The 22,068-nt window shown below is 29.6% G+C and overlaps 2 protein-coding genes and 1 non-coding gene across 3 annotated transcripts in view; 2 read left to right on the top strand and 1 right to left on the bottom strand.

Annotated features, from left to right (window-relative positions):
* The window catches only part of LOC107456137 (uncharacterized), an 18,581-nt gene extending 14,881 nt beyond the window's left edge, over positions 1-3,700 (bottom strand). Inside the window, exon 1 of the mRNA XM_016073921.3 lies at positions 3,515-3,700. Coding sequence (XP_015929407.1) covers positions 3,515-3,557 — 43 coding nt within the window. The 5' untranslated portion in view covers positions 3,558-3,700. The remainder of the gene's footprint in view (positions 1-3,514) is intronic.
* Positions 3,701-6,034: 2,334 nt separating this feature from the next.
* TRNAG-UCC (transfer RNA glycine (anticodon UCC)) lies at positions 6,035-6,106 on the top strand. Its single transcript has one exon. It is a non-coding gene; the product is annotated as a tRNA-Gly (tRNA).
* A 3,303-nt stretch (positions 6,107-9,409) lies between these two features.
* LOC107456136 (uncharacterized) overlaps positions 9,410-22,068 on the top strand; it is a 14,717-nt gene continuing 2,058 nt past the window's right edge. Inside the window, exons 1-4 of the mRNA XM_016073920.4 lie at positions 9,410-9,716; positions 16,205-16,301; positions 17,583-17,719; positions 21,265-21,397. Of these exons, the coding sequence (XP_015929406.1) occupies positions 9,674-9,716; positions 16,205-16,301; positions 17,583-17,719; positions 21,265-21,397 (410 nt within the window). The 5' untranslated portion in view covers positions 9,410-9,673. The remainder of the gene's footprint in view (positions 9,717-16,204; positions 16,302-17,582; positions 17,720-21,264; positions 21,398-22,068) is intronic.

Genomic DNA, 22,068 nt, shown 5'->3' on the forward strand with positions numbered 1-22,068 from the left:
ATTACTTAACTCTTTAAGAACCACCAATAGTTTCCTTAAAACGAAATATTATGTTGCATGTGCATTATTTTATTTGTCACCTTTCACAGCATAAATTAAAATTTTTAACCCCTTAAAGTTAAAAGCTTAACCCTTTAGGTCTCTGCTCATTATTATTTTTACTCCTAAAATATCACTACTAATTTGATCAATAAAAAAATATATAGCAACTATGATAATATGTATAATTAACTATGTTTTAGTTGAATTTATGAACTGTTACAATTGACCCCGTAAGTGGGGACAATTGTAACAAGTGCACGACTGTCGAAAATTGTTTATTACTAATATAATAACATTTAAAATAAGGTATTTATATATTTTTCTAGTAGAGAATAGTCTACTTTACTCGTCTGTCAATTAATACAGATAATATATTGGATTTTCTGTTAGTTAAAAATAGTTAAGTAAAAAATGTTACAATTGACCCCACTCTCCCCTATATATATATATATATACATAAAAGAGAGAGAGCTCCCCCCCCCCTTCTTTGAGATACTTCCGCCGTCACTGCTGTCAATGCATCATCTCCATACACATCGGATTATTTTTTTTTCTTGCTTGAACAGCATTTTTTTAAAAATAAAAAAATATATACGGCAAAAATGCAGCATTAACTTTACCTATTTGAATGGGTTTCAACCGAAAACTACTGCGTAGAATCTAGCGAACATTTTCGCAAGCATAACCTTTGCTATATCAGCTGTCAAAATATAAAATATTATGTATCTTAAGTGTGACTTAAGTTGTCTGTGAAAAATACATTTAAGTCTCTATTGGAGGGGGGGGGGAGGGAACGTAACTACTTTCTGAACAAACCAATAAAAAATATTCTCACTGATAACTAAAAAATAAAATAATAGCACAGGAAATTTTAATAATACTAGGATATTGGGCAATTAAATTTAAATTTCCTTGTTTTAATGAATGCTCAACTGAAAAAAAATTCTAAATTTTTAAGAAAATCTCATTTTGCATTTTTTAATTTTTCTTAGAAAGTGCCATGTGTTAAAGGAAGTTGTAACTAATTTTAAAACTCATTTAAAAGAATGCATTGGTTTCCATAGCAACCGCATACAGCAAATCTCTCATTTCTTTCTTTTTTTTTTTTTTTTTTTTAATAAATCTTTCATATTTATTTTCATCCTTTCATTTTACGGACACCCGTGAGAACTTCGCATTAACACTCAACTTACTTAATCTTTAACTTAACTTAATATTAATAAACAGATACATATTTTTTCTTCATAACTTTAATGTTTACGAAGTTATGAAGAAACTCCATATTTGCTAAGGCTAATATTCTTCCAAAAACGAAATCTTTAATTACATTTGAAGATCGAAAATGTAGAAAATGTACTTATTGAGAAGAATGTTTTGGTATCCTTAGCAATGGCATTCAGCAAGCACATATTTCTTTTGGTTTTTCTTTAAAATATTTTTCAAATTCATTTTTATTCCTTCGCTTTAGGGACACCCATGGTAACTTTACATTAACACTCAACTTACTAAATCTTTAACTTCAAAACTTAATTTTTAAATAAGTAACTTAATCTTTAGCTTAATCTTAATGAACAATCACATAATTTTCCTTCATAACTTTCATGTTCACATTTGCTAAGGCGAATATTCTTCTTCAAAAAACAAAATTTTTAATTACATTTGAAGCTCTCAAATGTAGAGAATAAATCAAATTCTGATCAAACCAATATTTCAGTCATAATAAAGTTAGTCAGTTTCACAATATATATTAACTTTAAAAAGAAATTCTTGTACGTATAGGTAAATTCTTCTTGTTTTCTAAGGAAAATAATCATGATTCTTAAATTGTTAAACTGACAACAAACCATTTTCATCTGTTATCACAAAATTTGTATTCTGTATTATTTTTGTCCTTTTTAAATAAATACAAATTGACTGATCCTGGGATATCCTGTTTAATCTTTCCACCTTTTTTCGGTCTCTTTATTTTGTCATGCTTAATTTAAAATATTTAATACATTGAGTCTCAGAGTATGAAACAACATTAAGGACAGTATAGCCATATAACTCCATATTTGATCTAATTTGAATTATTTCAGATTTTGATCTACGATCGTATATAAAAAGAAACTATTTAAGTCGGTAAGATCTTTTCAAAATTTCAAAAGAAGAAATAAAAAGAGACATTTTTATAATAATGCAAATAAAATTATAAATAAATTACATTGCAAGATAGCTTATGAGACATCAAGCATTATTAATAAATTATTATTGTAATTAATTTAAACTACGCGAAATAAAAAATAGAACCCCTTAATAAATTGTGATCTATTAATTGCATTATCACTTTCTTGACTTACGTCACTTAAAAGATGCAATCTTAGTTCGAAGAACATAACTTAAATATGGTTATTAATTTGTGCACACGATAATTCAATTTGCAAAATCAGAGCAAATCTGATTTTAAAACTTATCTGAAATTTCTATGAATAAACATGCCGTTTTTATATTATTATTTTTTCTGTTGATTTGGATTCTTTACTCTAAAAACATGAAGGGGTGTCTCATGTCGCAATCTAGAAAATATTGTCCCAATAGAAAATAGAGGAGAGCAATAGAAAGTTTGGGTGCCTTAATTATAATTTCAATTTTTCATGCTGAGCAATATCAAAACTAACACATTTTTAAATTTTTTTCAAGAACAATTTAACTGATTCCGTTTGAATTCCATATTTTGTTATTTGAAATTACAAAGTTAGAAAATGATGTGAAAATTTGCATATTTTATAATTCAAGTTTTAAAGAAAGAAGTTCTTGAGAAGAAGAAAGAAGTTTTCAAGAAAGTTTTAAATTTGTTTGTATTCATCTATCATGCGTTTTAATCTATGCTAAATACTTGGGAATTAATTAATGTTAACTCATTAGTCTACTTAACAATATATTCAGAAACATTCAAATTTTCTTACAATATCAAAACAGATTGCGCATGGTATTTTAAACTTCTTCAGGAAATAAGATAATAGTATTTTAAGTTTGATTATTTAAAGTACAATTTTTTTTCAATCCATAAATTTTTGATGTTTCTCCTTTTGCTTAATTTGCATTAAAAAGAGTATTTTAAGCATTTCAAATCAAGTATTTAATCGCTTTCAAACAAATAAATATTTATAAAAACTTGACACTACCAATTAAAAAGACTTTTTAAATATTTTATCGTTTTTAACTTTTTGAAAATATTTTTATCATCAGCCATTTCTTATTTCCTAAGAAATTAAAAATTTTGTGCTATGTAGTTCTTAAAAAATAAATATATGATGAAATATATATATATATATATAATGAAATATTTGTTCAGAAAGGAAAACATTGTGAAAACTAAAATGTAAAATTATAAAATGAAAAAATTTAACCGGTATTTCTCACTTAGCATATACTATGAATAAAAGAATAATTTAAAAAAAATATATATATATATATTCCTTGGGTTACTCACCCCAACAAAGATTCGAAAAGAAAAGAAGAAATTTAAATCTCATTCTGTGCCGGTAAACAACGATGTTCTATCCCAACTTGTTTATGATTATCAGTTGCCGTCCAAATTAAATCTTCTTCACCCTAATTGGCTTCCTGTTTTGACGTAATTCGTAGGAAGACACTGAATATCACTTCGGCGATCAAGAGATGAAACGACTGACCTCTCTCCTTCTTTCACTTAATGGAATCCGTGAGTCTGGTATTTAGCCACGAGCTTCCTAATCATGCGTTTCAAATCTTTCGTGTTACATGCGAATGCCTTAAAAATAATCCAAGTTTTGCAAGTTTTTCATATTTAAATAAAGCTGCAAAAGTGATGCAATGGATTTAAGATGTTTTCTAAAGAGCAACCTTAACTTAGCTATATTTTAATTAATTCCTTATTTCCAAAATAAATTTTTTTTAATTTTTCAATCTGCTTTTTAATTATTAATTAATTATTTTTTCCTTAAACATAATTTTAACTTTAAACTAACTAATTTTTACTTTAAATTAACTAATAAAATTTTAACTTTTTAAATTAAATTAGATTTTCAATTAAATATTTTTAATAATTTTACTTTTTTTTAAAAAATCTTAATTTTAATTTTCTTAATTTTTTTGAAATCAAATTGTTTTATTTTTCTTTCAAGTAATTTTAAAAATTAAATTTACCTTTAAAAAAATTTTTTTCTTCTAAAACTCATCTCTTCAATAAGAGAATGCCATATACTTTCGGGAGAAACTTTTCCTGACAAATTTTGCTTCACCTGCAGAGGTAAATTAAAGTTTTATTTATAGGAAAAAGGGGTCTCAGGTGAACCCAGAGTAAACCAAAAAGTTTCAAATGCTGATTTTTTTTTCTTTCAAAGTATCAAAATGCAAACAAATTACGACAGGATTACGGAGCGTAATCCTAAGTAATCTTGCGATTCCCCTCTCCCCCCCCCCCATTTGAATATTTAAGAAAAACATATTTTTAGAATTTACAACTTCACGATTCGCTCTTGGCTTACCTGAACTCCCTTTTTTAATACTTTAAATTTTAAATTACTAATATAGATAAAAACAGAATTCGCCTTGAAGCGTTTCTCCGGTGGTATAGCGTCCCCTTATAGTTCTAGAAGACTTCTATACACCAATAAAAATCAGTTTCTCGCCAAGTCGTTTATTGTTTATTTTGAATACAATACAATACAATACAATACTTTATTATGATATAATATAATATAATGTAATATAACGTAATTTAATATAATATATTATAATATAATATACTATAATATAATATACTATAATATATATGTTATGTATTATGTTAGTATACTATAATATACATAACATAACAAAACATAACATAACATAACATAACATAACATAATATAATATAATATACTTAGTAAATATTTTAGGAACAGAAATATAATATTAAAATTTTTTTACATAATAGTAAATATTTAACAAATGAAAATATAATAATAAATTTTTTTAATATAATATTAGTCATCCAACAAGCAAAAATATAATATTAATCATTTATTTATTTTTGTATTTAGTTTACGCTTTATTGTTTTAATTATTGTAATAAAGTTATGTAAAATTAAATATCGTTGTTAATGTAATATAAATATAATGTACTGTTTCAAGATAATGTAAAACTAGAGAGATACAAATATTTTAAAAGAAAGTTATTTGACTACTTATTGAAATGAAACTTTTTTTATAAGAAGAAATGATAAGCAATCTTGTTGTTAGGTAAAAATGTAATTTGTTACTTCTTCATTTAAAAAAATCATTAGAATCATTAATTTTTAAACGCAATTTTAAATGATTGATGAATATTATTATCCCTTCCTACATGTACCAAGTATCGAAAGAAAAGAGTTGCTCTCTGAAAAAAGAGTTTAATGCTATTATTTCATTTCAGTGGAATGAAATTAACTGTATGAAATATTTTGTTAGGGGGACCGGAAAGTAATGTCGTTATGCAGAGAAAAAAGGAATCTATCCTTTGCGCTTCAGTTGTAATTGTTTTTTTTCCTTCCTAATTGTTTGTTTTTCCTAGTTGTAATTGTTTTTTCAGTTGTAATTGCTTTTTTCCCCTATTTTATTAGGGGGGCCGGAAAGTAATGCCGCTTCGGCTCGTTAAATATTCGTCAATCTTAAGAACCAATTCATTTTTTTCGATCCATTTCGATTCATTTTCGATGCGGCATTGAAAGGTTGTTGCTAATGAGGGTGAATAAATTATTGATTAAAAGTAAAATCTTGATAACAAATATCAAATGCACCAAAACGACATTACTTTCCGGTCCCCCTAATAAATTAGGGAACAAAAAAAAAAAATTGCAACTGAAAAAACAATTACAACTTGAAAAAACAAACAATTAGGAAAAAAACAACAACTGAACTACCAAGGATAGATTCCTGTTTTCTTTGCATAAAAAATACTAACCTCATTTTTACACTACAGATTATTAGTTTCTCACGCATCGCTGAAGCGTTGGTGGTATAACGGTTAGCATAGCTGCCTTCCAAGCAGTTGACCCGGGTTCGACTCCCGGCCAACGCATGTTTTCTTTTTTCAAATTTTTTTACTGCAGAAGTTTTATTATATTATCAAAATTTTTCAGAAGAGAAACGCTAAGAATTCCAAAATTTGTGCACTTTTTATATTTTATTTTAGAAACAACATGCACAATATGCAATCTGCCTTTTACTCTAAGTAACCATTTTCAAAATGAATAAAAAAGTTTCTTAAGCACGTAGTACGTAAAAAAGTTACAGTACGTAAAAATTAAATACACAAGTGGGCGACCTTTGTGCTAAAATACAAAACTAAGGCAAACAACGTTAAAGAGCACAAAAATATTTACAAAAAAAAAAATTATAAAATTGGCATTTATAAAATTTTTATAAATATTTTTGCGCTCTTTAACGCTGTTTGCCTTAGTTTTGTTTTACGTAAAAATAACTTTACAATGCTGAAAATATTTTGCAATTTATAAGAAACTACGAAATTGGCTAAAAAATGGAATTCTGTCTAAAGACAAGGAAGGTTGGACGCCGTTCTTTTTATGAGAAAGAAAAAGTTAGGGGAGTAAAATGTTTTAAAAATATTTTACAATATCCTAGCATTTCTTAAATATTCTCTGTCGAGAAGGACATCAGAAGTTGCAGGTTAAAAAAACAAATTCATTAAAAGTGGTTTAGAATTTAAAACTGGGTTCATGTAAACGAGAATAAATATTTTTTCCTCGTGTTTAAATAAGCCATTTTTTTTTATTCAAAAAAATTTTGAACATGGGCGTAAATTAGGTTCTGCCAAGTTCGTGTTATAAAAGTAGTAACTACATTTCGAAAGCTGTTCTTAGTCATTACATTTTTGAAAAAAAGTAGTTGTATTTAACTACAAAAATAATGCAGTTTTTCTAACAACTAATTATAAGTATTACTAGAGTCGATTTGATAAATTTAAGTCATCATTATGACCATCTCTTTTTATGTCCAGTTGCACTAAAGGCCTTCTTAATCATCATCAACTAATAAATTTCAGGAGCATTTATGGGAAGTGTCCCAAATTTGAGACTGTTGCCTCCACGTGCTCAGTATATTTAATACCTTATAAATCTTAGTTCCTAAAATTTTCATTGTACATTCGGAGTTGGCAGATATTCAACTATAGAAGTGTTAGGAGCCGTGGTAGCTCAGGGGAAAGAGTGCTCGCCTTCCAATGAGGTGCCCAGCCATCGCTGGGATTCGAATTCTGCACCCGACTCGCACTGACCACAGTGCTGATTTAAAATTATACTCAGAGGCAGACTTATCATGAGTTAGATTCCCTTTGCCGTCAGACTAAACATGGGAAGTTTACGTGGTTTTCCTCTCCATGTAAAGCAAATGCGGTTTAGTTCTATCAAAAAGTCCTTCACGACTACAATTTTCTCCCAATACTTACTTAGTCCAGGAGTTATCTTGTTTTCTGGATTGGGTTCAAAATTACTAAGGATTACGAAGGCTACGGAGTTGAACATTGGTAGTCGCGAGCTCAATATTGGGTCTACTGTTCAACGACGGTAATAAAATATAGAGTTACTAACAGGGACAAATTACTAAAATAATTCCAAGCAAAAACTCCTCTTTAAATTTTGTGAATTTGAAAATTCATCTTTGGATTCAAGGAGCGTTGTGTTCAACACGCTATTTTTATAGAGCGGTGTCAAAAGACAGTTTTGCTTGAAAGTTTTTTTATGATACAGATCATTGCGGGAAGCAGTTCTAAAAATATTGAATGGAGTTGCGCTGTAAAATCACGATGTATTTAGTTTAAATTATCTATTTTTTAACTGAAAGTTGAGAATTCCTTCAATTTCAGTGATTATTTTCATTTAAATGCAAAGGTTTCAAAAGACACCTTTTGGATAAAACAGATATGCACAAAATGGCGAAAGAAATAGTCTTAAAAATCTTAATGTTTGTATACAGTCAATTTCACTTGCATTTTCATAACTATTGTCGCAGTTTCGAAGAGATTTCTAAAAGTATGATAGTGTATATTATGAAACACTTTATGTGATTAATATTTGGGGCCTATTTTGTTTATATTAGCCTTAGTTTTAAGAGTTAGGTTATGTCAGCTCACTGCCTTATCAGTTACAATAAAGTTTAAATGACTTAAATATAGTATTGAATAAAATATATTAAATATGTTGTCGTTGTCGTTGTTTTCGTGTCCATGGATCTTCAGATCACATCAAAGGTCTGGACTATTGCGGCCGCCAACTTCGGCGCCTCTTGACTGTAGAGAACAGCTCTAAGATTGTCCTCAGTTGGCACCCATCCCAATTTTAAAACATGAGTGGTGAGTGAGGGGCACTCGAAAATGTGTTTTGGTGCCAGCATGACATCCGGGTAGTTTCTTCAGGGAACGTATGTGCTGGTCTTGTCCGGGAGAATTTTCATTCCTCTAAAATGATTGGTCCTAAGTCTTGCTATTACCGTGATGTCAAGGCTCTAGGGCAATATATTAATATATTATGGTGATATCAGTTTCGAATATCTATTACACAAATATCTATGAAAAAATAAAAAAATAATAATTAAGAAATTAGTGGAGCATAGATAATAACATCAGAAGAAGTAATCGAAGCAACGAAAATGGGGGGGATGAATATTAGTAATATAAAGAATGTAAATGTTGAATATATACGGCAATAAATACTAAATAAGTTGGCTACTTCAAATCAAAATGAAATTATAAACTCAACGACTTGTTTAAGAATGGTTAGGATTTTTTTAGTCATGTTTAAGATACCTGTATGTCAAGCCAAATTTTATTAAAAAAATTGGTAATGAAGTGGATAAAATTATTGAAATTAAAAATCATTAAAAGACATCTATTTGTAATCTAAAAAGTAACTTGAGATACGTGGCATGATGATTATGGCATGATCATGATGAGAGACTGACTTGAGATAAGGTTTAAAAATTTCGTTATTGATTTTTCATTTCTATTCTATTCTACACTTTAGAACCGTTATAAGCATGAGGCTTATATTTATACGTATAAGCGATTAATAGAATTTAGATATGAGTTATAAATTTCCAGAATATGCTACTCATTATTCTTTTAATTGTTGGTATTTATAGTACAAACGCAATACTTTCCGTACTTAAAATGACAACTTTTATTTTTATATGAAAAAAAAAAAGGATTTTCTCAAAAGCCCAAAAAATGGCGGTAAGAAATCAATAGAAACTTAAAACCGACACCATTTAAAGTTTAATCTCGAGAGAAACTGATTAAGTGAGCAATTCTGTAACAGAATTTATCTGATAAGGCTCAAAATCTCAAAATTTTTATGCTTCATAAGCAGGCTACCTATAATTCAATCAATAACTTATAAACACTCATTTTTTTAAAGATCTATTCTTTATCAGAAATGAACTTTGCCATGCAGACAACTGCAATCGAGATTATTTAGAGACAGGAAATTATTTACCTGATAGGTAATAAGGCGATAAAAAATTGTTTCGCTTCTCCACAGCGAACCAAGCCTAATTTCAACTGCATTTAAAAATTAATAAAACTTTCTATAAAACTTAAATAATTAATGTTTCGGCATTGAATACATAAAGGATGAAGATATTATTAGTTCTTTTTGCCTTAGCAGTTCTAGTTCGTAAGTTTACAATTTTATTTTATAACATATTAACCCTAAAAAGGATGTTACTCTTACTAATTCATAAAAATCGATGTTTTCTTTTTACTTCACTATTACAACGATCAATATAGACAACAATTTTCCCAGCTATATAACAAGAGTTTTTTAATTTTAAAATGATAAAAGCTTCTTTTTTGAGGTCTGTACTATTTGTGCCTAGCAATAGTACAAACCTCAGTTTTATTAAAATTAAATTTTATTAAAATTAAGGGACCCAAATTTTCAAACGCTTTCCTGTCGGAACTTTTAGGACTAAATTTTCGCATACATTAAGAGTCAAAAATCCAAATCCATCTAAAAGAAGTTTTGTTAATTCAAAGAAAGTACGCTTTTGTTGCATAAAACATCACATGTTAGAAATCATTAGCTTATTTAGAGTTAACAAATAATTTTCTTTAAAATTGCATCTTTTTTCGTGAAAATCCTATCATTAAATCAAAAGTCATTAAGGTGTTCCATTTTTTATTTTACCACTGTGTACAGTGCACAAACTTTTAAGTTAGTTGTTTGATTTCTAAGTAATTGGTTCCAGAAATAAAAAAAAGAACAGAAAAATCTTTTTTTCGTTAACTTTTTAGCTGATCGTGTTGAAATTTAGGTATTGTTTAGTATGATTTGAACATTTTTAAATCTTATAATTGAAAAAGCTGTCATGCTCGATCATTACTGAGTTAAATAAAAAAATTTAACAAAATAATACTTTTAAGATTATTTTTTGATACTATTTCTTTTACGGTTGATATTATTATATTTAGTTAATGCTATTTTTGCTTTCATACAATGTAATTACAATTTAATAGGAACTACTTAATTGCTTAACACTAGAAAGACATAGCGTGTCTGTAAACCCAGAAAGACTTGAAGGGGCCAGTCCTAGGCCTCTTCCCAAATTGTTTATGTGTAGATCAATTAGACATCCAAACTCTTAAAACAAAATCATAATTAATTTAACTGAAAACAATTATTGACTTAATCATAGAAATTCTATGTTGTTTTTTTCGGCTTAGTTTGCGAACATAATTGATTAAATTTTGCCTTTTCAAATATACTTATATGTTAGTTTCTTAATTGAGTTTCCTTTTCTCTATAATAATTATAAATATGCTGAAACACTTTTTTAATGAAACTGGTGTACCTTGTACTTACCCAAAAGTACCTAAAACCCAAACCTACCTACACTCGCAGAAAAAAAACTCTATGCTTGATCAATGCAACTCAATGCTTGATTTGTATTTCGTTGCATTTCGTCACGAAATCACGTGATTTGTGGCTAAACTCGAACTCGTATTACCAGAAAGATCCTGGGTTCATAATGGAAAGATCCTGGGTAAATAATAAAATATAATAAATAGTTATAAGAAATGCTTTTTCCTATGGAATTACCTTTGGATAAACAAGCTCTATAATTGCTGGCAAAAGGTTTTTTTGATTCACTTCATTAGTTGCGTTGGTTTGGTGAAATGGTCAAAGAGAGAAATTAATATAAAGGGGCATAAAACTTCCGACTGCTCTCCGGCCTAAGCGATTTGGACCATAGTTTCCTGCTACTTCCCATATTTTTTCCAGTTTTTTTTTATTTAGATTTAGTTCCGGAATTCAAGTACGTCGAAGAAAATGTAAGTTTCGTTAGAGCACGTTTTTAGTTCTTGTTTCATGACTTGAAAAATATTCTTTGTACAAATTAATTTGTACATTTAAGGTCAAGCTCTCGAACAATTGAATTCTGGTACGCTTAAAACTGGAAGCACCGTTCTGGTCATTTTGATCGTTTTTTGCAATTTTGCTTGGTGTTTTTGAAGATACACAAGAGCTTTAAAACTTATCTATTTTTCTTTTTTTACTTTTTCTAGATTGTTTTCATGCATACTTTTTGAAATTTTCATGCGTTTATATTAGTTATTAAAATAAATAAACATGGAAATACCTTAAACAGTCAAAAGGGATTATTTTGCACCCGTAAAAAACGTTCATTTTTGAAGTTTCGTGCCTTTTTTTAATTTTTCAAAACTGCAAAGCTTGTAAAGATGACTTGTAGCACTGAAAATGAGATCCACTTTTTAAAAAAAATACCACGCAATAGTGACCTTTTAACTATATGGTATCCTAGATTCGGTGTTCTAAGGAGCTTAGTTGAGCTCTTATTGAATTACATAGTCGTTATTGCGTCTGAAAAAAACCCATGAATAATACGGGGAGGGGGGGGAGCGGCTAACCTTGAATAACTTTTGATTTTAGCGATAATTTTTAAATTCGCTTGAAAGGTTTCGGAGATAGGACGAAATACGCAAAAAGTAAAACTTACATTAAGGGGTCCAATAAACTTTGGATCGTTCTCTTCACCAAACTATGGGGGCCATATTTCCCAGATTGCGGCTACCCCCCATATTTAGGGAATCAGAAATCCGAATCCATTGCAAAAAAGATACGTTTGTTCAGAGAAAATATGTTTTTGTGTCTGATTTCATAACTTAAAATATCGTCTACACTTATTAAGTAGGTAACATATTTGAGGTCACACCTTTGAACCACTAAGAATGAGTCCAAAAACGTGAAAATCAGATTAGATCAAAAGTTTTTCAGGATGATCCATTTCTTTTTTTTTTTGGGGGGGGGGTTCACTGTACGTAGAATAAGTCTTCCCTACAACATAAAAGAGAATGTTTATTAAATGAGATTTTTGAAGTTACCCGCTCAACCATTAAGATTGAGTCATAGAACGTGAAGATCCGATCATTAGATTAAAAGTTAACCAGGGTGGTCTTTTTTCTTTCTTTTTTTCTTTTTGGTGCACTGAACTTCTTGATTATAAACAGTTATCTTTGTTATAATTCGGGACGAGAAAGAAATGTTAGTGAAAAGATATTGACCAAAATGGAAATTTATCGCATGCCGAACAAGTCACATGACTTGGACTAAGTTTCTGCTTTCAAAGGAGGTAAAATTCAAAAAAATAATTTTTTTTTATTGGTTATCTTTATTTGTGCGAGTTTAAAAATAGCCAGCTGAATTGTAACTCTAGGGAAATATAGTGCCCTAAGTACGGAACCACGCTTCAACTCCTTCAAGTAATTATTTTTACTTAACTAAAGCTTGCAGATTAATTTTTTTTCGTTAAAATAGGAATATTAAGTCAAAATCTATGAAGGTTATTTTTTTTATCCTGGAACATCAGAAAACTGATACAAATAGGCCATTTGCGAAGTTAGCCTTAGGCTCTGATATATGGGTGATTCTTTGGAAACATGACAATTTGGAACAAACAATTTCTTCAAATTTAAAGTCTTCAAAATAATCTAAATTTCTTTTGTATATTTATTTAGTTACATATATTAATATCTTAATGACAGCTGTGTAGCTTATTGACATTTGCTCAAGAAAAAAATATAGAAATTCATCAAGTTTTTAATGCCAGGAAAATGACATATTAGCTTAGAAGATAAAAAAACAGTCATTTTAAGTTGATAGTAGTTAAGTAACTCAACATAAGCCTTTGCGTTAAATGGACCATGATCTCCTTAAATTAATTCTTTTATCCACTGTAGAAAGAATCAAAAATGTTTTTGTTGCTGATATGTACAGAATAAAATTGTGTAGAATAATCAATCATTAATTTTTTAAAAAAACTTTGATTACATTCAAGCATATTACAATCTTACATAAACTTGGTATTAGGTTGATATTTGCTTTTTCTCTTTACATTCAACTGTTTAAAAAATTTTCTGGTAACTGTCTCAATGTCCTGGCATTCATAAGCCAGGATAATGACAATTTACCATTATATAGCATTTAACTTTACTTTAATTTAACATTTCTGCCTAAGATGTTTACATTCTGAAGAAAACAACAGGATTTCTTGAAATAACTCAGGTAAATCTATGTAGTTTATGTTATTAATGATTTCAAGAAGACATGAAAATGATAACATAAAAACCTACTCACCTTGAAACATTTTTTGAAATAGGTTTTGAACCAGAAAGTTGGTACTTTATTCATGCAATTAGACTTGTTCAGATAGGATGGTATTCTAATCAATCTATTAACATGAGACATTGATTGCTGGCCCTATCTATTTTGATTATAAATTACTAAATAAAAGTAGCCAGGAAAATGACAGATTTTCTTGTGACAAACATATTATTGACAGAAAAAATTCTTTTCAACGAAGTTTTTGTTAATAATACCCTCCGCATATATTCTAGAAATGCTTACAACGGTTGAGATAAGAAAATTAGATATTGAAAAATTTATGGGATGTTTTGAAGCTAGTTATTATTGGAAATATTGTTTGTGACATACCAGGAAAATTACATTTTGAAATTCAATTAAATTTTTTAAAAATACAAAACGGCCAATGCTAGTACAAGGTCATTTTAAAATATTAACAACAATGCTATTTATTAAAATCGTTAAAAAAAAGTTCTTTTAGTAGTATAGTATATTAGATCTTTAAGCAAGAGACTGTAAATTGTCATACTTTGTGAGAATCACCCATATGTTTTTAATCGAAAAATAATCAATAAAATTATAAATTAACAAAATTGGATAAATATTTGGCTTTAAGTTATTGTTATCAATCAATGTTAAAGATAAAAGAAAGAGGTCTCATGTGATCAAAAAACAAACATATATTAAACAACTTGTTTGCAAACTTCGCAAGGAAAGGAAGTTTAATTAATTGATTGATCTGATATAGATAGAAAAGTCATTTACCCATAAAAATAATCTCTCATTGATCTAATTAATCTATAACCAATGCAAAAACGAGTTTATTCATTTTATTATATTGTACATTCTGCAGCATTTTCCATAGTTGAGTATGTGAGTTTTAATATAATACATTGAAAGTAATACATTGAATTAATACATTTAATTTAATGCATTCAAGTAATACATTGAAGGAAATCGATTATGTGAGAATATAGATAGATGCGAAATTGCTAAAATAAAGACGAATTAAATAAAAAAGTTTTAAATGACGTATTCGGTTAAGATAGATGTACTAAAATGTTTCTTGGTTTAATTTTTTGAATTTCTCTAAGAAGAGTTTAAGCTTTGAGTTACTAAATTAAATAAACTCTTAAAATAAAATACAAGTAAAGTACCTACAATAATTTTTTTTAAAGAGAGACTATTCACATGATGCTTTCATGTTTGCAATTAATTTTCATTAATAATTAGTTAAATTTTCTATGATTTAAAAAAAGAGAAAACTTAAATGGAGTGCAAAAATTATAATATACGTGTAAACAATGTAAAAAACAATATCCATCTTGGTGAACAGATTTATTTAAAAACATTTTAAGAAGTCAGCTCACGAAAATAAGCGTTAACTTTACATATTCACGATACATTATTTCAATTTTATTACATAAATTATTCTATAGTTATGAAATAAAATTATTATATAACTTTATTTCGATTATATTACAAAATTTTTCCTCATAGATTTTGCATTTGCTGAACTTACATAGGAAACCGACGATTGGTAATTTAATTAAAATGTGCTATAAACTTCCAATGAAATTCTTTTTCGATTAAACGGCTGAAAGTTAAAAAATTCTCTGTTGTTGTTGACGTATGCCTGTTTTAGGCAGAGGGGTGCGATTGTTCTTGTTTTCCAGTGGCGCCATCTTTGGACAAGAATTCGACTTCTGCCACACCCATACGTCACACCCGTTTATAGGGCGAACCCATTCATCCACAGATCGTAATTTTGACCTGAATCAGAGAACGATCGATCTTCAATCCTGTACCCAGAGAGGTATTAATTTGTTTATGGGAACATGGAGGACTTTGCGACTCGACAGATTTAACATGCGTCAGACATGGGCCCAGCGCCCTACCGACCAGGCTATCCCGGCCAAAAAATTCACTAATACCATAAATAAAATGGTATTACCATTTTATTAGAAATTTAAAAAAAAGAGTTACTTGCAGTTTAACTGCAACGAGGAAATTATTCCAAGAAAAACTATTTCTTCGCAACACATGAAGGAGTGATCATAGGGAAGATGCTTTGAATAAGGTTTGTTCTAATGATCTGTTTTTCAAGAACTATATGTCAATCTAAATTCGTCAAAGGGGGGCTTCAAATATGCTAATTAATTAATGCAAAAGATATCTTAAGTAACGAAATCGAACAGAAAAACGCATTTTCACTGAATAAACATGCTTTTTTCCCGATCCATTTGGATTCCTAACCATCAAAATAACGAGGGTAGTCGCAATCTACTTAAATTTTTGTTCATTTCTTAATATTTTCAGAAACTTTATTTGTTTACTACAAGCGGATTCTCCAAGACTTAAAACAAGTGCTCGAGATATTTGGAGTAAATTTTATTCCGTTGTGTGGAAATAATATACCGAACACATTATGTTATTTGGCATTAATCGCTCATCATTGTATGAAAACAATGTTATGTATAGTATAAAATGTTCTTTTTCAGATTCTGAACATCATGAGGATGACCTTAAATGTAATTTCAGAATATGTGGGGCAGAACTGCTGAATTTTGAACACTTTGGAATTTCTAGTATATTTAGGTAAGGAAATTTTTTTCATTGCGAATAATAAAACAACTCCTTAAACTAAAAAAAAAAATGATCAAATAAAAAAAAAAACGCCTATGTTCTAACATTGTGTAATATTGTATCGTTAACTTAGAAACATTTTTTTCCCTTCCAAGGGAAGTATTCATCTCGAAAATGCGTATTAAAACAATGTTAAGCTTGAGTTAAAGAGCTCGTTTAAAAACCTTGGATAGAGTAAAAATTATCCACCACATCTGCCCCTAGGGCGAAATACTCCCCATTAAAGTTTCAGTTCATTTACTTTTAAACAACCAAAACCTTTCCAGCTAATATGCATTGTCAGAGATGTCTGCGGTTCAAATCACAGCTTGGACGGTCGAGTTTTAAACTCTTATTTCTTTTTCTGATAAGTATAAATAACTAAAAATTAATATATATTTAAATTTTTAATTAAATTATATGGAATTTTTAAAAAAAATAAGCCAGGAAATATCATCGATAATATCTTGATATTTGAAAAATTTAATTGTCTATAGTTAAATTTAAAACAATGGCTAACGCTTAACCAAACAGAACATCGAAAGTGACCTTCCTCGCGCTTCGAACTATCTATTCGACAAATTTCGTCGCTTTCAATTGGATGGTTTAGGACTTAATAAAGGACACACACACAAACAGACATTAATTTTTTTTATACATAGAAAATGAAATCATAGCAAAAGTTAACAACCAAAAAATTGGATTAGTGTCTGTTAGAAAAGAAAACCACATCATTCAAATTTTGTAATTTTTTAAAGAATCCATAGATTTTTATTAAAAAATTAAATATCTATAAGCCTTTTTTTGTTATTAAAATTATTTTTTTAGAAATTAATTTAGATTAAAAAATAATTATTTTTAAACAGAAAAAAAAAAGTACTAAATAGTTATCAACCTTATTAGAAAAGAAAATTAGGGTTAAAAACTTGATATTCCCAATTCGGATTTAAACCTCGGGCATCTTTGGCAGAAGGCGGGCAGCCTAAACTTTACACCACTAATACGCATTAGATGGAACGTTTTTGTTCATTTAAAAGTAATTAAAATTGGACATATATTTTACCTTAAGTAGATGTGGCGGCTAATTTGTACCCTATCCATGGTTTCTAAATGCGTTCTTCCCTTGTTAGTGTAGATAGATATTATAAAATCAGCCACTTTATAAAATCAAATGATTTTAATAAGCGGCCGACACTGTTTATATGAAAAGTTCGAGTTTTACGCTGACATTAAAATATTTTAATATTCTTATAGGAAAGTAGAAATTGGTTCATTTTGCATAAGAAATTGCACTCCGCCAGTAGTCCATGAATTTTTCCAAAGCATTATATTTGGTATAACAAGACGAATTCCGAACCATTGCTCTGGGGAAGGCTGTGCGGAAAAAAATAGTAAGTAATATTGCTCATAGACATTTAAATAATTTAGACTATTTACACATTATCACATTTCTGAAAATGTATTTTTAGATTCTATGTCAAAAATGAATACAAATTAGAGATTGGGAAAGAATACAAACGTTACAGAAGTCTTTAAAATCATTATTAAAAAAAATGGGAATATAAACATTGAGGATGTTTCAAATAATCAGCTTTCAACTCCTCTTTCCATCAAAGGGAAATCGAGCTGGTATTGATGATTTTAATCTCGCTTTCATAAAGTTTTGGCAGAAATTTATAACTTGTTTCTTTCTCTTTTTTCCTAATATCTATTAAGCTTAATTTTTTATTTCATTTTTTACAAGAATCGAACCTTGTTTAAACTGTCCGATCACAAATGGTATTCTTAGTTGAAACCAGTTTAACCCTTTGCACTTGCATGATGAAAATTTTAGACCAAACTTGAATATCACGCGTCAGGTTCGTTGCTTAATTTCATGTCAAACAAGAATATCATGAGACGTACTCGTGGTTTTAATCTCGGGCTAAACAAGAAGGGCTGAATGGGATCTTATTTCTTCTTTATATGCATAGGTATTTTATATCTTGTCTCCTAATGTAATTTACGTGCTACTTTAGGATATATTGTTGAAGTCCAGATAACATTTGAAAACTAAGGCTATTTTTGCGAACATTCGGGTGCATAAGTTATGCGCGGTTTGTTCGGATTTAAGCGTAGTGCAAGCGTAGTGTTTTTGAAAGCTGATTCACGCGTCTATTTAGAAATTTCACCGACATAAAGAAAAAGAAGTTATTTCATTTTGAGAAAAAAAAGCTGTAAATCCTGATAATAACTATGAAGAATAAAACGAGGATTTCTTACAGTTTGAGGGAAACGCCACAAACATCACGTTTGACGTTAATGCATCAGTTGATGAAAATGTTGAAACTTGTGGTGTTGGCGGTTCAAGAAATATTAGCAGAAGCTGAAGTGAAAATTGATACCGAAGACGATGAAACGTCTTTAACAACATAAATATTTTTGACTCAATCATATACTTTTTTTGCAATTGAATACTTTTTATGCTTATTTTATTTTAGAACCGACATTGAACAGTTAAGCCTATTCTTAATTTATGACAACCAATTTTTAATTCCGTAGCCTTCAACCAACCCAAATGCCAAAGGAACTTGTGGGCAAAAACTAGCCTCCGTGGAGATTTTTTTGATGTAACTAACCCACATTTGTGTTACACAGTGAGAAAAATCACGAAAACCTCCCACAGTTAGCCCGACGGCAAGGGAATTCTAAACCCTGATCTGCGTCTACCACTGAGGATATTTTACGTCAGAACTATAGTTGATGCGAGCCACGTGGGGAAGTAGTTTCGGCCAGCTATCGCTGGGATTCCAGCCCGGGTCACCTCGTTGGAAGGCGAGAACTTTATCTCCTTAGCCACAATGGTCCATTGGAGTTTGCTTGTGGAATGACAACGCTCGTCCTCAAACAGCGCTTCAAACCAAAGCACTATTCAAACGTTTCAAATGAAAAATTTTAATTGGTTGGTGCGAGTCGAGAGGAGATTTCGTATCTTTTATGTTGACCTGTATTTTTCTCTCTCAATTAATGGTCCTAACGAGGAGGAATTGATCGAGATTCTACCACTGTATATTAAAAGTGATCATCACTAAACATCCAGCACAACTTAAAAATGCTGTTAGGGTGGATAACAAATCAAATAATAAATAATTTCCTCGATAACAAAACGCGTACAAGAGAAAAATCAAAAACTAATACCAATTTTGTAGTTTCTTAAGGATGAAGTACTGACAGCTTGGCAGACAGTTGTTTGAATGTTTCTCATTAAAATTGAAATAAAATTATTCATCATTATCCCATTGATAGAGAAAATACAATTACAAAAAAAGGTGAGTCGTAAAGAACAGTCAAAAGTTAAATAAAATTAAATCGATTGTTTCTCAATCCTGATATATGGTGTGAAAAAATTTAGATAAAGCACAAGTTGCTACAAATTTACTGGGAGTTCTAAGATGTTAAGTAAAAAAATATAATGAATTGGTAATAATATTTTTTGAGATCGGCGATAACTTTAAACATTAATGTCAACAATGCCTGATTTATCATAAGGCCTAAGACTCCCCTAAATGTTACTTATATTTTTTTTTTTTACGTTAGTTTTTCCTTATGAATTGTTTACTAGAACTATGAATTAACGAAAATTGAAATAAATATATATCGTAATTTACACTTGTAAATTTAGCTGAGCTCAAATTTATTAATAATCGTAACTTACTTGTGTAGTAAACAATTTAAAAACACTTCATATTTAAATAACATGTAAATTTAGTTTAAAGTAACGACCTTCGACTCCGGGCCCCCCGCATTTCTAAACCTAACCCTGGATGTCAATATTACGCTGTCAAGAAGGTAAATAAGATGGTATGTGTATATCTGGTCAACAAAAAGCTGATTTTTTTTTTCAATGCACAGTTGGATACATTAAAGTATCAGATAAGTTTTTCTTTTGTAAGGAATATAACTTTGCCAACTATCTTTGCTTTACAAACATAAAGGGTTATGATTGTAAAATGGAAAAAAGTTGTAATGATGACCGCTTCTCACTTTCCTGCATTAACACGAGAAATAAAAAAAATTGCTCCCATTTTGGCCTTTGCCGTTTAATATTGCTAACATAAATGGCAGGAAGGGAATTTCCCACAGGAAAAAACTTGTTGTAGAGGGAGGATAGTAACATTCAGCTAATCATAAATATAAATAAATTTTAGCATTTTAACGGGAATTCGGAAACTTGTAAAAGACGGATAATGACGTACTCGACAGTCTACTCGCAATTAGCCGGACTCGTTAAATCTTATTTCATTGAATAAACGGCATTGAACAGCCGATCCAATTCTGAGGTTACGCCTAACAATATTAGACTCCGTAAACTCGTAATTCTGAACCCAACCTAAAAGACAAAAGCCATCTTAGATCAAACTTTCGAACAATCTAGCTTTCACGGAGGACTTCTTTGATCGAACCGACCAGCATTTGCTTTACATGGAGAGAAAAACCACCCGCGGCTAACTCGATGGTCAGGGAATTCTAATCCATGATCCGTCTATCACTGACGATGTTTAACGTCAGCCCTGTGGTCGGTTCGAGCAAGGAGTAGAATTATATCAATCGGCCTTCCCTGAGATTCGAACCTAAGTCGTTTCATTGGGAGGTAAGAGGTCTCGTTATATCGAATTTTTACTATGTAAAACTTAATCTAACAATGGGAATTTTCTAGAACACAAAACATCGTAATTTGATGGGTTAATTTAGAATTCTAGCACGCACTCAATGCCGTAGAGCTCTCACGTTCCAAAATAAAAAATATATGGTACTATAACTCTAATTAAAACAATCCACAAGATCTGAAAAGGAAATTTTTGAAAAACCTACCATTACATGTAACATAAGTATAAGTAATTACAGTTTGGGCAGATTATTTAAACTTTTTAAGTAAAATTGCAATTTTTGTTTCTAGGATTCGTGGCACTTGCTAAATGCGCCAAAGAAAAGGCTTGGCCGTTGTTACAATGCAGTAAAAGACTAATTGATTTGGCTCACATCGGTTTATTGGATTACTCTGACGTGGAAAAAACAAATTCAACTTGCAGGTAAGTTGAATAACTCTGTAGAATGTAGTTAGAAATAAAAGAGCAATAACATAATGAGTTACCATAGTTTTTTTTTTGGCTCCTGAATTCTCAATCATGCACGGTCTGGTTTTAAGACCTAATTTTGGTTCATACGAAATGCTACTGTAAACATCCAAAACGTTGTTTTTTTAGAAGAAATTTTGTTTCGTGATACTTTGTTTGCACGATATTTTGTGGATTCCATGAATTTTGTTAACATGACATTTCATTGCATTCAGTACACAGGTTACTAATACATCCATTGTTTTGAGGTCTACCTTAAAACCATAGACCAGCCAATACAGTTAATTTTAATACCACATTTAAACAGATGATTAAAAAGTAGCAGAAAACAATGTATATTTATAATACATCTTTTCGTGTACTTGATAATTAAACAAAGTGCTAATCGTCGATCATGTTTTTATTGCCGTCAAGTCAATGGTGGAAAACATGAAACTAATGTTCCCAGATTTTCCCTTTTAATGTTCCCAGAGTGCTACATATAGTAGCCAAAATGCAATTTTTAAAAATTTATTTTATTAAATATGTTTAAGATTTTTATACATAGTTTAGTCAGTATCGAACAGTTCATTTTACCACGTTTATATAAACTTGCCTTCGTGTATGTCTGTCCGGGTGGAATAGAT

This window comes from Parasteatoda tepidariorum, chromosome 7 (genome assembly GCF_043381705.1).
Source record: "Parasteatoda tepidariorum isolate YZ-2023 chromosome 7, CAS_Ptep_4.0, whole genome shotgun sequence".
Classification (NCBI taxonomy): Eukaryota; Metazoa; Arthropoda; class Arachnida; order Araneae; family Theridiidae; genus Parasteatoda; species Parasteatoda tepidariorum.